This window comes from Desarmillaria tabescens, assembly GCF_030435595.1.
Source record: "Desarmillaria tabescens strain CCBAS 213 chromosome Unknown EV420scaffold_6, whole genome shotgun sequence".
Classification (NCBI taxonomy): domain Eukaryota; kingdom Fungi; phylum Basidiomycota; class Agaricomycetes; order Agaricales; family Physalacriaceae; genus Desarmillaria; species Desarmillaria tabescens.
Genome location: NW_026848305.1, coordinates 1665766 through 1679001, shown reverse-complemented (window position 1 = coordinate 1679001; position 13236 = coordinate 1665766). Strand labels below are relative to the sequence as shown.

The following is a 13236-nucleotide window of genomic DNA, read 5'->3' as shown; positions in this document are numbered from 1 at the left end:
CTTCGAGACATATGCACCCGTTGTCAGGCTGGACACATTCCGCCTACTTATGGCCATTGCCGCACAAAGAAACTTGATTATACATGGAATGGATGTCGTCGGAGCTTACTTAAATGGAAAGCTCAATGAATCCATTTACATGGCTCAACCGCCAGAATATTCTGATGGAAGCGGCAAAGTGGCACACCTCAAATTGACATTGTATGGACTCAAGCAATCTGGCCGAGTTTGGAACGAAAAATTAAACGCTACATTTTTGGGACTTGGATACACGAGATTGATCAGTGATCAATGTGTATACATCAGACAAGCGAAATCAGGCCCCATAATTATAGCTGTGCATGTAGATGACATGACATTGCTTGCCCAGGATGATGAAACCATGTCTAACATGAAAGAAGAACTTAAGAAGAAGTTAAATGTTACAGACATGGGGGAGATTCAACATATATTGGGCATGAAGATAGACAGAAATTGGGAGAAGGGCACTATTACCTTATCCCAGAAGGCATATATTCTCAAGGTACTCGAGAGAATGGGCATGAAAGACTGTAAACCGGTCAAAATGCCTATGGACCCGAATGTACGGCTAGAGAAAATCCCCGAAGGTGACCCCCGAGGCACTGACACAGCCACCAGACAGTATTACCACACTGGTGTCGGATCTCTGATGTATGCGGCAAATGGATCCCGGCCCGATATTGCACATGCTGTCACGGAATTAAGCAAATATGTGCAGAATCCGGCTGCTGAGCATGTCACAGCCCTCAAACGAGTTTTCCGTTACTTGAAGGGGACTCTAGACTTAGGAATTACATATGGAGGGACTACAGATGAACTGATACCCTATTCAGATTCAGACTGGGGAGAAGACAGAACAGATAGAAGATCAACATCTGGTTATGTCTGTACCTATGCAGGGGGAGCTGTTACTTGGAGTTCAAAGAAACAGCCCACCGTAGCCCTATCCACTATGGAAGCAGAGTATATGGCCCTCGCGCACACAACTAGAGAAGTAATATGGTTGCGAGCGCTTCTAACCGAATTAGGGTTGCCACCTGATGGTGCAACTACTATTATGGTCGACAATCAATCAGCGATCAAATTCGCTGAGAACCCAATATTCCACGCGCGATCAAAACACATTGATATCCGTCATCATTTTGTTCGCGAGCGCATGGCTTCAAATGAAGTCAAAGTTCAGCACTGCGCCTCAGAGGAGAATTTAGCAGATATATTCACTAAAGGACTACCAAGACCATTACATGAATATTTATCTGCAGGTATTCTAGGTACTCGGAATTGAGGGGGAGTGTTGGGATAGCAATCCCGAGTTAGTGCTAGAATGCACTCGAAGCTTCGGCATGACTAAGCGGCATGAACATTTAACCGCAATAGTAGGCACATATAGTAATCCGTAGTAAATTCTAGAAGTAGTACAACTTGTATTTAAGTACAATGCCTCTCCCTCGAGAGGCTAATTAATTCTCTCTCTCTTACATTCTCCTCTGTACTCCCAACAAAGTTGAGGGGGAGTGTTGGGATTTGCAACTTCAAGCTTATGCCAGAAGATTCCCGAAGCTTCGGCTTACTCATTTGTCACGATACTTAGATATATTTAGTTACTTTGGTAGAATATTCTAGATACATTTCGTAGTATATAAGGAGCTCATTAGGAGCTCTAGTAGCTAACAATTTAGTATTATACCTACTGCAAGCCTCCCACTGCAATAATTCCAACAAGTAAACTACTGTGGACCTCGCTGACTCGTCAATAAGACCAAAGGAGAGGAAATCTAAGTAGAGTAAAGTAAGATAGCTAGACTGTTGTTTTCAGGACATTTGTATAATATCGGTCAAGAAATCAGGAACAGATACAGTCGACGGTTTAGATTTTGGGGGCACTGATTGTCCACATGTACGTGTCTCGCGGATCATCTAAACACCAGCAGACCGCACCCTTATGTAATCGGAAGCACATTCACAATAATTATTCTTCGTGTCAGTCTCGGCATCAGCTCTCGAGAACTGACGGCTTTGTCGGTAACCGGGCCACAGAGCAGCGGCCCACAGAGTTTCTCTTTGAGCCGCCGAACTCCCGTCGCAGTAAATGTTAGTCATCTCGTTGAGATGGACACCGGTGATTACCTGCCCCAAAGGCAAGATGGTACTTCTGTGACAAAACATCTCATGGTATAGCGTCTTTTGCCAAAATTAAGCACCTTCATCGCCTGACTCTACATTGAATTATGCTATTCACAGTTCTGTGATTCTATGATATATAACGGCGTTCTTTTATAGGTGCAGGCACCGGGCCCTGCGACACTTTCTACGTGCAGAAATAGATACCCGCGCTTCAAGTCAAATATGTAGCTAAACTTAAATCAATTCTTCTTATCTTCGCTTTCCGATGTGAACTCCTGGGTATAACGTTGCACAAAGTTCTAAAGCTCGCTTTATCCGAAGTGAATATATTCGCCCTTCCTAACAATCGGTATCTATTCGCAATGTATACAAAGTACGAAAAGAATCAATGCTCTAAAAAAAGTACACAGCCAGCAGACTAGATCAAAATGGAACACAAACACACCGCTCCGCGCTATCAAATATGTGGGGCCCGGACTTTCATGCTCAAAATACCGGAGGAGCTGGTCGAATCAACAATCGTCCCACGGGTGGTACCGACGTGATATTCAAAGGGTCTACGACTTCGTACTTGTCTCCCTCTAGGGCTGGGAAAGTCCGAGATATTAAAAAGAATACCGCCAACTTGATCTCTGTAACCGATTATTCAACGCATCTGTACGAAGTGATGCAGGAATGGGACCATACCTGCGACGGCTAGCGCTCGTCCTGGGCATGCGAATCTCCCTAGACCAAACGGCCAGTAGGTGGGACTTACCATGACTGCCGGCTTGCCATGGCCCACCCACCGATCGCTGACAAATTCTTCAGCATCCTCGCCATGGTATGCGGGATTCCTGTGGGACAATGTCGCAAGGGGACACACCAACTGTCCTTGGACACAGATAAGCCTATAAATAAGGACCTGTATCAATTCCTCGAACCTACCTTTTGGAATAGTGTATCCACCGAGTGTGACATCTCGCATAGTGAGCCGAATCGTTGACAAAGTATCACCCTTCGTGCGCATGACCTCCCGAATGAACGAGTCGAGCCGCTCAGCTTTCTTCAAGGAAGCGTTTGTTAGCGCAAGCTTTCCAGTATGCTCGTCCACTTCAAGTATATCTTGGAGCTCTGCACGCAAGGTCGGTATGACTTCAGGACGCACGGCCAGCTCGAACACAACCCAGACGATGATCGCGGCACTGAGTAGATAGTGAGAAACCGACGCATCACAAGAGGCAGACTTTTCAGCGTACGTTTGGTGGATCGAGGCAAAGAGTAAACTATCTACGACGTCAGCACCATTTTCAGTTGAGATTGGGTGCTGATAAGCATACCCAAGGGTGAGGCCTAATATCCATAGGCTGTCGAGCAGTGTTAGCCGAACGACATGCGCATCTTTGTAAGAGTAGCGCTGGGCAAGGTAGTAGAGCAGAGATTCCTGAGGCTGGTTTATTCAATCAACTCAATGGAGCAATAATTTTCGTACCTTGTGGAGGTGACCTGTAGCGCCAGTTTTTGAGCTGAGTCTTAGGTCTTTCCAGACGCGGAATCCGATTATGCGAACAAAGTTCCAAGGAATTGAGAATCCCATTACGCGTACCCTGACGGAGATAGCTTGTATCAACCGCGCTTGAAGAACTGACCAAAATCCCTACCATGTGATGACTCTCCACGTAGTTGGAAATGTCCGAGACCAGTATCCTATGTTCTGATAGATTCCTGAAAGGACAGCAATGTCGGAAGCGATTGTTTCCGCCGCTTGGATATCCGCCAGGGTGGTGTACGTCTGGGGGAGAACATAAGTTAGCGCGCAGTGCACTGTCCGAATAGAACACCTACCTCTCCAAAGATAATCGTAAGCATCGATTCCGCCATAGTCTTGTGGACTAAACTGGCCAAATCGACCGGAACCGGATTCCTGGATGTAGCATTTTGCGCCTTGTCGGTCAACTCACGCATATTTTGTTCGAATATTGGAGTGACTATCCTTCGTCACTGAATATTTCAGATAGGCAGGATGCGAGAACATACTTTTCTGAATTATCTGATTCATGAGGGGAACAAGGCCCTCATTGACTAGTTTGTCGATGTCGCGGATGAAACTCCGAGGAAGCAGTAGTAGCGGATGCAGATTTAGTACCTAGAATGCTCGTTTAAGCGGGCGGCTATAAGCCTTAAACGAATGTCACATACCGTAAGAGTACCACTTTCAAAGCTGAAGACGGAATCATTGGTGAGAACTTCGGTAGTAAATTGATCGTTGACTATGAACTCGAGCTGCAGAACTATCAGCGAAAAGAATCGCAAATCCGTTAGAAGTATGAATACCCTTCCTTTCCTGTATACACCTATTACGGGCCCGTGCTCTTTCAAAGCCGATTCATATGCTTTTCGGGGGTTTCGAAACATATCTTCAGCCTGAGTAACACTGAGCACTCCCGACGCACCCATAAAAGAAACAACCTACCGGGATATCGATAATGGGAGGATGTCCGTTGGGCAGGATGCGCTAACGTCATAGTTTTAGCAGCTAAACTGAGCTACAATCAGTCTCAGACCAAGGTTAGCCGATTTCACAACAGCAAACCCAGAACACTCACTTTGCTAAGAAGAATCCACCAATTATCGTCGTTCTCCACGTCATAGGGACAGCCCAACTTGACGGAACCGACAGAATTCAGTCGCTGAACCAACTCGGTTGCTGCAGGAAACAACAGCAGTGGGCCCTCACTTTTCCCAAGAAGAACACTACGCCGACGGGCGAAGAAGAGGACGCTGTCAGGGATAATCTCCGGTCCACGGATAGGCCGTGTTGTAGTTTGATAGTGTGGATGGCACTCTGGGATCAGATCCTGCATGGCTTCCCATGTCTGTGTTATGAACGGCATGCTAAAACAGCGTACGATCGTTTCACAGAACGAATAATCGGCGTCGGAGTGTCTATCGTAATTCTGCAGAGTGCGACTGTAGTCGTGTTGGATGCTATTGCAGTATTCGGTGTATCTCTGTGAGAGGACAGCAGAGCGGAAAAGGTCCTCGTCGAGTGCTAAGAGGAGATCAGAGAGTAAAGCTGGATCAGCAGAGGCTGTGAATTGGATATCCTTCTGGGAGGCTCAGTCTTGCTCTCCCCGAAATCGATCAGGTAGACAATTTTGGCGGTAAGATGGGCTGCATTCGGTTTCTACCAGAAGGTGGATCGGGGTATAATGGTGGGAGCAACTCTATTGGCGTTAGAGTTTTGTAGGGTGCCATGGGGATAGAGGGAAAAGAGATACCCAGGCGAGCCCCTGTTCAGCATAGGTATCTGAGACTTTCGAGCTGCAGTGACTGGGCATCCAAAACTCTTTCTGGAGTGGATATCTGGATGCTCATCGATGAAGCCCGTAGCAGTTTGAATGAGAGAGTCAAACTAGCAGCAGAAATCAGACACGTTCAAAGTTTGGTATTAGGCCAAACTCACTCCTCGCCGATCCTTCCACGGACCGTCCCATCTCCAGGCATTCAAACACGCATGCACGATCCCAGGCCTACCCTCCCCGACTCCAAACCCCCTCGTTTCCAACCCAAGTCGGTATGCCTGCAGAAACGCATCCGCATCCTAACGCAGCTCTCCCTCCTATCCTGGGAATCCAAATCCAGCTGCGTGGCGTCCTCGCATCGAGAAGTGTCTATAAGCAGGGCAGGGAGACGGAGAAACGTATGCATGAAGATGTCCACAAGTGAAGGAAGCAGCTTTGATTGCCGACAGCCCGAAACGGAAGTGACTACCTTTCTCTCTTAGGGACCTTGCGCCGGTACCAACATCAACACCAACACCAACTCAGCGCCGTATCTCATCTGTCTGATCATTACACAGTACGGTACATTCAGGCACGCCGGATGCAAGGATACAGATAACTGCACTACGAAACCTAGTCCTCACTACCATCTAGCCAACGCTCACGACCGGCCAGCCCAAGTCAAACCACCCAGGCCGTTGTAAAACTTAAAGACCTATAGACGGGGAAACCAAAATCAGTACTCCCCTATACCTAACCACCACGATAGACCGGAACGGCATAAAAGATTTTTAGAACGGCATGCACCTACTTTGCGACCGTGGCAATAGCCTTTCGACTTTCGACTAGCTCCCTTGGGAACTCAACATCACCAAGGTGGCCATACGTGGGCCCGAGACTAGGTTCGTCGTGAGCAACTCTTGCCAGCATCTCATCCACTTGCGACGAATTGCACTCAAGTATGGCATGTTCCAGTGACTCTACCGCAATCCTACAGAATCGGCATTTGTGGTACTGACGTTCAAGTTTCAGTCTTCCAAGTTCTCTCCAATGAAGCCTCTCTATTGCCAGGCTGTGGGTCAACAACAGAATCCAGGTTAGGGCTCTTCGATGGTTCTTGATTTTCACATCAAGGTAATGGCGCAGGGTAAGTGCTACCGTTCTGGATTTTTTGTTTTCCTCTCCTTAGCTTTCTTTCTAAACACAGTTTCAATATACTCCAAGTACCATAAAGGGTCTCCACTCCGAGAGACGTATATAACCGCAACATTACGAGCCTTGATGACTACCGTGACTCGCTAGCATAAACACAGAAGAATCTTGAAGCGACAATGCTTGTTTTCTCTGTCGTCGGGGAAGATGTCGGGAATGTGATGACGAACTCAAAGCATTGGATAAACGTGCTACGATATACGTGAGTTGGGTTTTACTGGGTATGTACTGAATAAAGGCGCTAACTGGGCAGCGCGAAATTCAAGATACCTCAATATCCACGGTGACCCTACGGCGAACGACACCGCATGGGATAAGAAGCCTGAAGCGGACGTTACAAGACTACCCCAGGAAACACGCACCATACTACCGCTGGCATCCGATTTCTTGAGGAAATATTGGTTGTCTAAGGACGAGTATGATAATTTGTCAAGTTAATATTCTCGAACCTGTTGTACTTGAACATATGGATTCTTTCCATAACTTGAGTCACTACAAGTGAGACCGATGATATAAGCGGTTTGGCCTCAAATAGGGACCTTTCAATTCTTGTCCCGGCACCACGAGCGCTCTCCTTTCTCTATCAACTACTCAAGCCAGCGCTCTCATCGAATGGCTTTCAGCTACCAGACCCTACGGGAGTTGGAACTCCTTCCTCCATCACACCCGGATTTGGCTATAACTGACACTTCTCATATTTCTCGTGGCATGACACCTCTATCCGAGAGCCAAATAGCCGCGCTTACAGGGCTCTCTGACGTTCAAAAAAGCAAACGGTCATTCACGGCTTCTGTCGATTCGGATTTACTCTCTGACCTCTTATTGGCATTGGACAAGGACCTATCTCGTTCGACCGCCTTCGCAGATCGGTATGCAGAATATCATGATGCCGTCAAAGACCAGTATAATTGCTTACTCTCTTTGTACAATAATGATATGGAGCTGGACGAATCCGATGACGACAATGACTCCAAAGGTGGTCGTGAGACTCATCCCTATAACAAACTCCCGGTTCCCCCTCCCGAAACGACGGTTTCAGAACCAACAGTGGACAGTTTATCAAAAGTGATGCTGGTACACGCATCAAGTATCGTCCTGGACTTTATCCCTGAATGTCGCCCTCAGTACAGGAACAGGGTGCCTTGCGGTAGCCTTCCTGGACTCCAGATTGTTCCCAGCGCTACGCTCTCCTACCCGAATCGCTCTTCAGCAGGTCGTGAGCTTAGTACTGTGATCAATGAAGGAGTGAACCCGTTACGCTTTTACCTAGCAGCAACCGAATTAGTCGAGCGGCTCAACGGTGTCGGGTCAGTCCAGCTGGACTATCCTGGTACCTTTACTAACAACCAGGATAATTGGTGGCTCCTCTTAAACAAGGTCAGTTTCCCGTCCCATTCCGGACTGAGTCAATTCTAATCTCTGGTTGATACAGGGTGCGCTGTACTTAACCGAAGTGAACCTTACTGGAGCCAATATTTTGCTGTACTACTCTTGCAACGCATTTCTTGTGCTATGGCGGCAGCGCAACGAGTCATCGCCAGATCATATCTTTATCAGCGACGTGAAGGGAAACTTTCGTGGAAACTCCCTTGAGCAGCAGTTCTACAGTGTTAGTGATGCTGGTCTCCAGCGTGCTCGCACTGTATTTCCAGAGCCGGATGGTGGCTACCGGCCATACCCCCACATCCACGATGTTTATTTGGCGTTGACTATCGTTGCTGCTCTGGCTGTCAATCCCTCGTATGCTGAGCAGTTTCCCTCGCTGGAAGCTTTTCGGATTCAGCGTCGGACCCTACCACCTGCGAAGCCATCGAGTGTATATGATGTGCACGGACAAGATATAGAACTGTCAGAATCTGATGGTTCATCGATCGACACTCTGGCTTCGTCTCCTCATGGTCCAGACTTGACTCGTGCATTGGAGACCTCCAATCAACTTCATGGCGGCACGAGTGAACCGATACAAGCCAGCCTAGTATGGGGCGATTATGCTTCCAAGAACTGCAAGTTTTCGTGCCTCGTTCCGACCCTGGTTGGACGCGATATCGTCGTCCAGTCTGAGATCCGAAGTAGTATCGATGGGTATACCTACCTGGTCAACGTCCGCGGGCTTGAAAGAAGGCTCGTTTTGAAAGTCTTTCGGTTTGATGCTTTTGCGCAGGCCGAGTTTAGTGCCTATATGGATTTGAAGGCGTTGCAGGGTAGTATTATCCCAGCGTGCTATGGCTTTGGGTACGATCTTGACCTACCGTGGATCCTTCTCGAGTATATCAACCCTCCTCCATCGTTCATATCACTCTCCGATCTCAAGCAGATTAGCCGTCCCCATAGGTAATGTACTTCATTCCGCTGGGATTGTTCCATCGTTAACCCTGCTGTCTGTAGAGGCAAGATTATCCATGCTGTCAAGCTGCTTCATCAGTTGGGGTACAGACACGGCGAGTTGCTTGATGATAATATCGTCTGGACTGTGGATGAGGATCCTGTTATTATTGATCTTGTGGGTGCGAGGAAACATCGTTGCGGGACTTCGTGTAGGGAGGTCGAAGATGTGCGGCAGCATCTTGGTTTGACGCACTATGATGCTGAGTTGTGGTCCCTTGTCGTTAGGCCGACTCGTGAACAAGAAGCTGGGATGTTTGTTGGTGGAAAGCCGCGCAGTCCTCAGCTTGCTGAGGACATTGAAGCCTAAGCAATTTCTCTTTCGTTGCATTGTATTTGATATAAGAATGGAGTTGTATGTACTTATCGTCGTTCTGCGGTTATAGGTGGAATACTACCTATCTATATCGTCTTCGTGGTTGGTCTCCATGAAATGATTAATATTTCAATATAGCGGAAGAGCGACTGGTGCAGACATAACTGGCGAGGATGTAAACCCTACTGATGAAGAAGCTGCTAGCGCGCTGGTAGTTCCATCCTGCATGGCTTTCTATTGCACTACGTCGTTCTCCGGGAAAGAGAGCCGTACTGATCTATTATTACCCGTGTGGCACCGGAGCCAATGAGGACTGCATTCAAACATTCCGAATCCTAGTATAATTTCTACTGAACCAAATTTACATTTATGTATAGCAATATAGTAATGAATTTCTCGCCGATAGAAAGTATCCTAATGGATGTTGGGTGGGGACCAATTCTCTTTCTTCAGCCATTCCTCCATTGTCTCGATGAACTGCTCAGGGTTTGTCGATTGCGATGGACGCTTAAGCCGATCCATCCTCAACGTCGCAAGGGGATGGTCATCTTCGTCGTCGTCATTCCTGTGAATATCTTCAAACTGTCCCGGAAATCCTGCAAGCACCCGAAGAACATTGTACTTTCCACCCTCCGGGCACATATTAGGCTCTGGGATTCCTTCAATCATTCCCCTCAATAGATCTAATCGATGTCCTTGTCCATAGTAGTCCTAGGCGGAAATGATGAGGGAAACATTTACTGATATATGGATCAAACTTACAGAGTACGTCTTGAAGAAGTGTTTGGGAGTAACAGCGTCCACATACTGTTTTATCTGGAAAGGACTGAGTCTGCTCGCCTGGCCAACCATGACTTTAACTGCTATCCATAGATACTGTGGCTGTCCCAAGGTATCTGGCGAGCTATCGTCGAGTTCCACCAGAAAGAGCATGCTAGGCCCCATCGCCGTCTCTGGATAGAATATCCCAATGTGGTCATCTGGTCTTATGTGAGTCACAAAACCAAAGTAGTTTTCAGTGTGCTCGCTGATTTTACTATCAGCCGCCCGAGAAGTCAGGAGACCCCCATATTCCGGTAAATAACGATGGTTCAGCCCAGATACGTTCCAGGTACCCTTTATCGGATATCGTCGAGGAGGCTCGGTAGGATTCTCGGTAAAGTCACGCAGTGCCACGAGATGAGCATGTCTGGATCCTAGCCCATGGTCACCGCCAGGGAAAGAGAAGAGGTCTCCCAGCTTCTGAGGTACCGCAAGCGCAGAGGCAAGATAGAATGCCAGGTAGTCTCTGAAAGTGCTGTCCGAGGGACTGTTCCGAAAGTTTTTGCAAACATATGCGGAGAGACCATTATCGAAAGGGCTATGCAGCTGATTGAAGTATGCTACTGCAGCCATGAGAACCAATGGTTCATGGATACGTGCTCCAAGGTGTGCCTCTTTGCAAAATCGCGCGATGCCGAGTTCGAGAAACCTCGCGGTGCTCCCCTAAGGAAAGGCGTGGGAGTTCCACCAACAAAGGATTTGTACGCGACATTTCGAAGTTCCATTTTCATTTCATCTTCTATAAAGAACCACGATGAGAATCCGTCAGCGTATTTTAGAAGGTGCACTTACCGAGCTGATCAAACTGTTTCCGTAAGGGATCGGTAAACATAGGGATACTCGCAGTCAAGGCCTGCTGCCTGGGAAGCAGGATGAAATCGGTCGGTGTGAACCCTGCGACGTGCTCAACAAAGGCATTGAACACGACCAAAGGATCTTGAAAGCCTTGGGTGATAAGCAAGCAGAGGAGGTTTGAAGTAAAACGATGCCTGCCACCAGCTAAGTCACCATTCCCAGACATCAGAGTTGACATAACAGGACTTACCGTCCACGTAGCCACATCCAAATTCTCTCCAGTAATACCGTAATAGATTGGTCATTCCTGAGATGGTCAGGAATGAACTGAAGGACGTAGTCCCGCTGACGGCTCTGATCATCAAAGCAGCCGGTATCCCATGCTTCTACAAATGAAGTCCCCTTTTGCAGACTGGATGCCACAGCTTCCTGAATCTCCTTCGCTGACAATGCTGAGCCTGCGATAATAAAATGGTAGGAAAGACCGAGACACGATCGTCCCAGAGCATGGCACCAAGATTCGACAATCTGTCGAAGGAGCGGTCTATGAACGGTAGCGGTTGAAGATAGAGAAAGGAAGGCCGAAGGAAGCAGTTCGGCAGCGATTTGAGCCTCGTCGATCACAATCAATAAATGGTTGTCCTCCGGACTAAGCAGTTCGGCGATACAGGCGGATATAGATTTACATTGTTCCTCCAGAGCTCTTCGATGGAGGGTTTGAAGATGTGTGAGCAGACTGACAAATATGTCACCGAAGTGCCTAATCATGCCTGGCTGAACTTGGAGAGCAGTCCACCGTGCTTTGTAGACGTTGTTTGATATCTGATCCGGCGGAACGTGTCGCAGAAATTGGTAGAAGATAATCAGACGGGCAAGAAGGACTGCCGTGAACAGAGACTTCGATAGTTCATCATTGTGCAGGAAGGATGGGTCGGTCTTATTTGTGGGGACATCTGCCGTGAAGCCAGGCAATCTAAAAAGAATATCATAGGCTTCCCATAGATCATGCGAACCAAGGTTGCTGGTAGTGTCAAGCATCGGAGAGCATGAAAGATAGAAACCCCAGGACTGACAAAGAGTCTCCATCATTAGACGAGTCTTCCCTGAGCCAGCACTGTTGACAAAAATCCTGAAATAATGGCCCGTCAATGGGATATATGTAATTCAGCCGAAACGTCTTGAACTCACTTATGATCATGGCTAAGAAAGGGCTGAACCCGTGCTTGTAGATCCTTATTATTCTGAAATGAACCCAACTTGTACAGCAATAATTCGGGACGATGAGGATTTTGCGTTAGTGTTGGAAGGCTAAGGTTGGTGAGATGGGGAAGCACATCAGGAGGCAAAGAATTCGGTATTTTCCAAGACTGGAATGTGATTTCTCCCTCGACGACCTTTTTGATTTCGCCATCTAGCTGGTCCAAGAAAGCCCGCGTAGTGACTTGAAAGCGATAAAATTTTAGTTCGGACAGCCCCAGAACCTCATTCCGAAGAACGGCTTACCATCCTGAAGGACCAAAACAGGATCCGAGATTTTACTCGCCTTTGAGGACTGCTCAAAGATGTAGCCCACTAAACAAACAAGGCATGGATAAGCAGCATAAAATAAGATCTGTCGGACCCACAGATCAAATACTGGCTGGTCTCGTTAGCCTCATCCATACTATCCAACGCAGACTTAAGCCTATCGATGTTTGCTATTGCTTCCCTGCAGGCAGATATAGACTGATAGGCTGCAACACGGGCGCCAATCATTCGCCACAGTTTTTGCGCAGCTGCTTCGTCAGATTGAAGTTGGCCAGCATCAGTATGTTGAGCAGACTCGGAGGAAGACATCGAGTATTGAAGGGGAGCAAGTTGTTGTTGAACCACGAGCAAGAATCTGTCTTTTTATTAAGTCAGATCAAGTCCTCTGCTCTTGTACTGGCTTGACGACAGGCTCTTGTTCTCCATGGGGGCTGACATAAGAAAAAGCGGATTCTAGCCTTTAGAGAAACAAGAAAGCGTGCGAGTATATATATCTGACACATGGGTAAAGGGCGCTTGGACGAAATGCAGCATGGCTCGCATCTGATCTTGACTGAACAAGAACAAGAACTTAACTGGACGCCGGCTATAAGCGGCCCGTCGACGACCGAAGTTACTATTTCTCCGAGTCGGTGATGATGATGATGATGATGATGATCTGGATTGGTTACCCGCAACACGCCTCGTAATGGGCGAAGACGCGGGGGTATAGTACGCTACTGTAATGTAAGCCTATACCGCTACTCGTTTGAATGCTCTTCTACTTTTCGGCTC

The 13236-nt window shown here is 47.6% G+C and overlaps 4 protein-coding genes across 4 annotated transcripts; 1 reads left to right on the top strand and 3 right to left on the bottom strand.

Annotated features, from left to right (window-relative positions):
* Positions 1 to 2631: 2631 nt before the first annotated feature.
* On the bottom strand, positions 2632 to 4581 carry EV420DRAFT_1263652 (cytochrome P450; the record flags this gene model as incomplete). The annotated part of the gene is made up of 11 exons (XM_060467186.1): positions 2632 to 2777; positions 2833 to 3018; positions 3073 to 3329; positions 3384 to 3410; positions 3465 to 3574; positions 3617 to 3731; positions 3786 to 3916; positions 3970 to 4112; positions 4162 to 4270; positions 4324 to 4407; positions 4459 to 4581. 11 exons carry the CDS (start codon positions 4579 to 4581, stop codon positions 2632 to 2634), a joined length of 1431 nt encoding a protein of 476 aa, XP_060335918.1.
* Positions 4582 to 6347: 1766 nt separating this feature from the next.
* EV420DRAFT_1230770 (uncharacterized protein) lies at positions 6348 to 6560 on the bottom strand (the record flags this gene model as incomplete). Its single annotated transcript, XM_060466540.1, has 1 exon — positions 6348 to 6560. A coding segment is annotated over one exon (213 nt), but the record flags the coding sequence as incomplete, so codon positions are not given.
* Positions 6561 to 7103: 543 nt separating this feature from the next.
* EV420DRAFT_1760746 (uncharacterized protein) lies at positions 7104 to 9644 on the top strand. The gene is made up of 3 exons (XM_060480636.1): positions 7104 to 7997; positions 8053 to 8951; positions 9006 to 9644. The coding sequence occupies exons 1-3, from the start codon at positions 7233 to 7235 to the stop codon at positions 9310 to 9312; spliced, it is 1971 nt and encodes a 656-aa protein (XP_060335916.1). The 5' UTR covers positions 7104 to 7232; the 3' UTR covers positions 9313 to 9644.
* EV420DRAFT_1745046 (uncharacterized protein) lies at positions 9596 to 13021 on the bottom strand. Its single transcript, XM_060480113.1, has 8 exons — positions 12561 to 13021; positions 12439 to 12507; positions 12124 to 12376; positions 11186 to 12064; positions 10933 to 11129; positions 10833 to 10879; positions 10081 to 10803; positions 9596 to 10029 (listed from the first exon to the last, which is right to left on the bottom strand). The coding sequence occupies exons 1-8, from the start codon at positions 12769 to 12771 to the stop codon at positions 9733 to 9735; spliced, it is 2676 nt and encodes an 891-aa protein (XP_060335915.1). The 5' UTR covers positions 12772 to 13021; the 3' UTR covers positions 9596 to 9732.
* Positions 13022 to 13236: the final 215 nt, after the last annotated feature.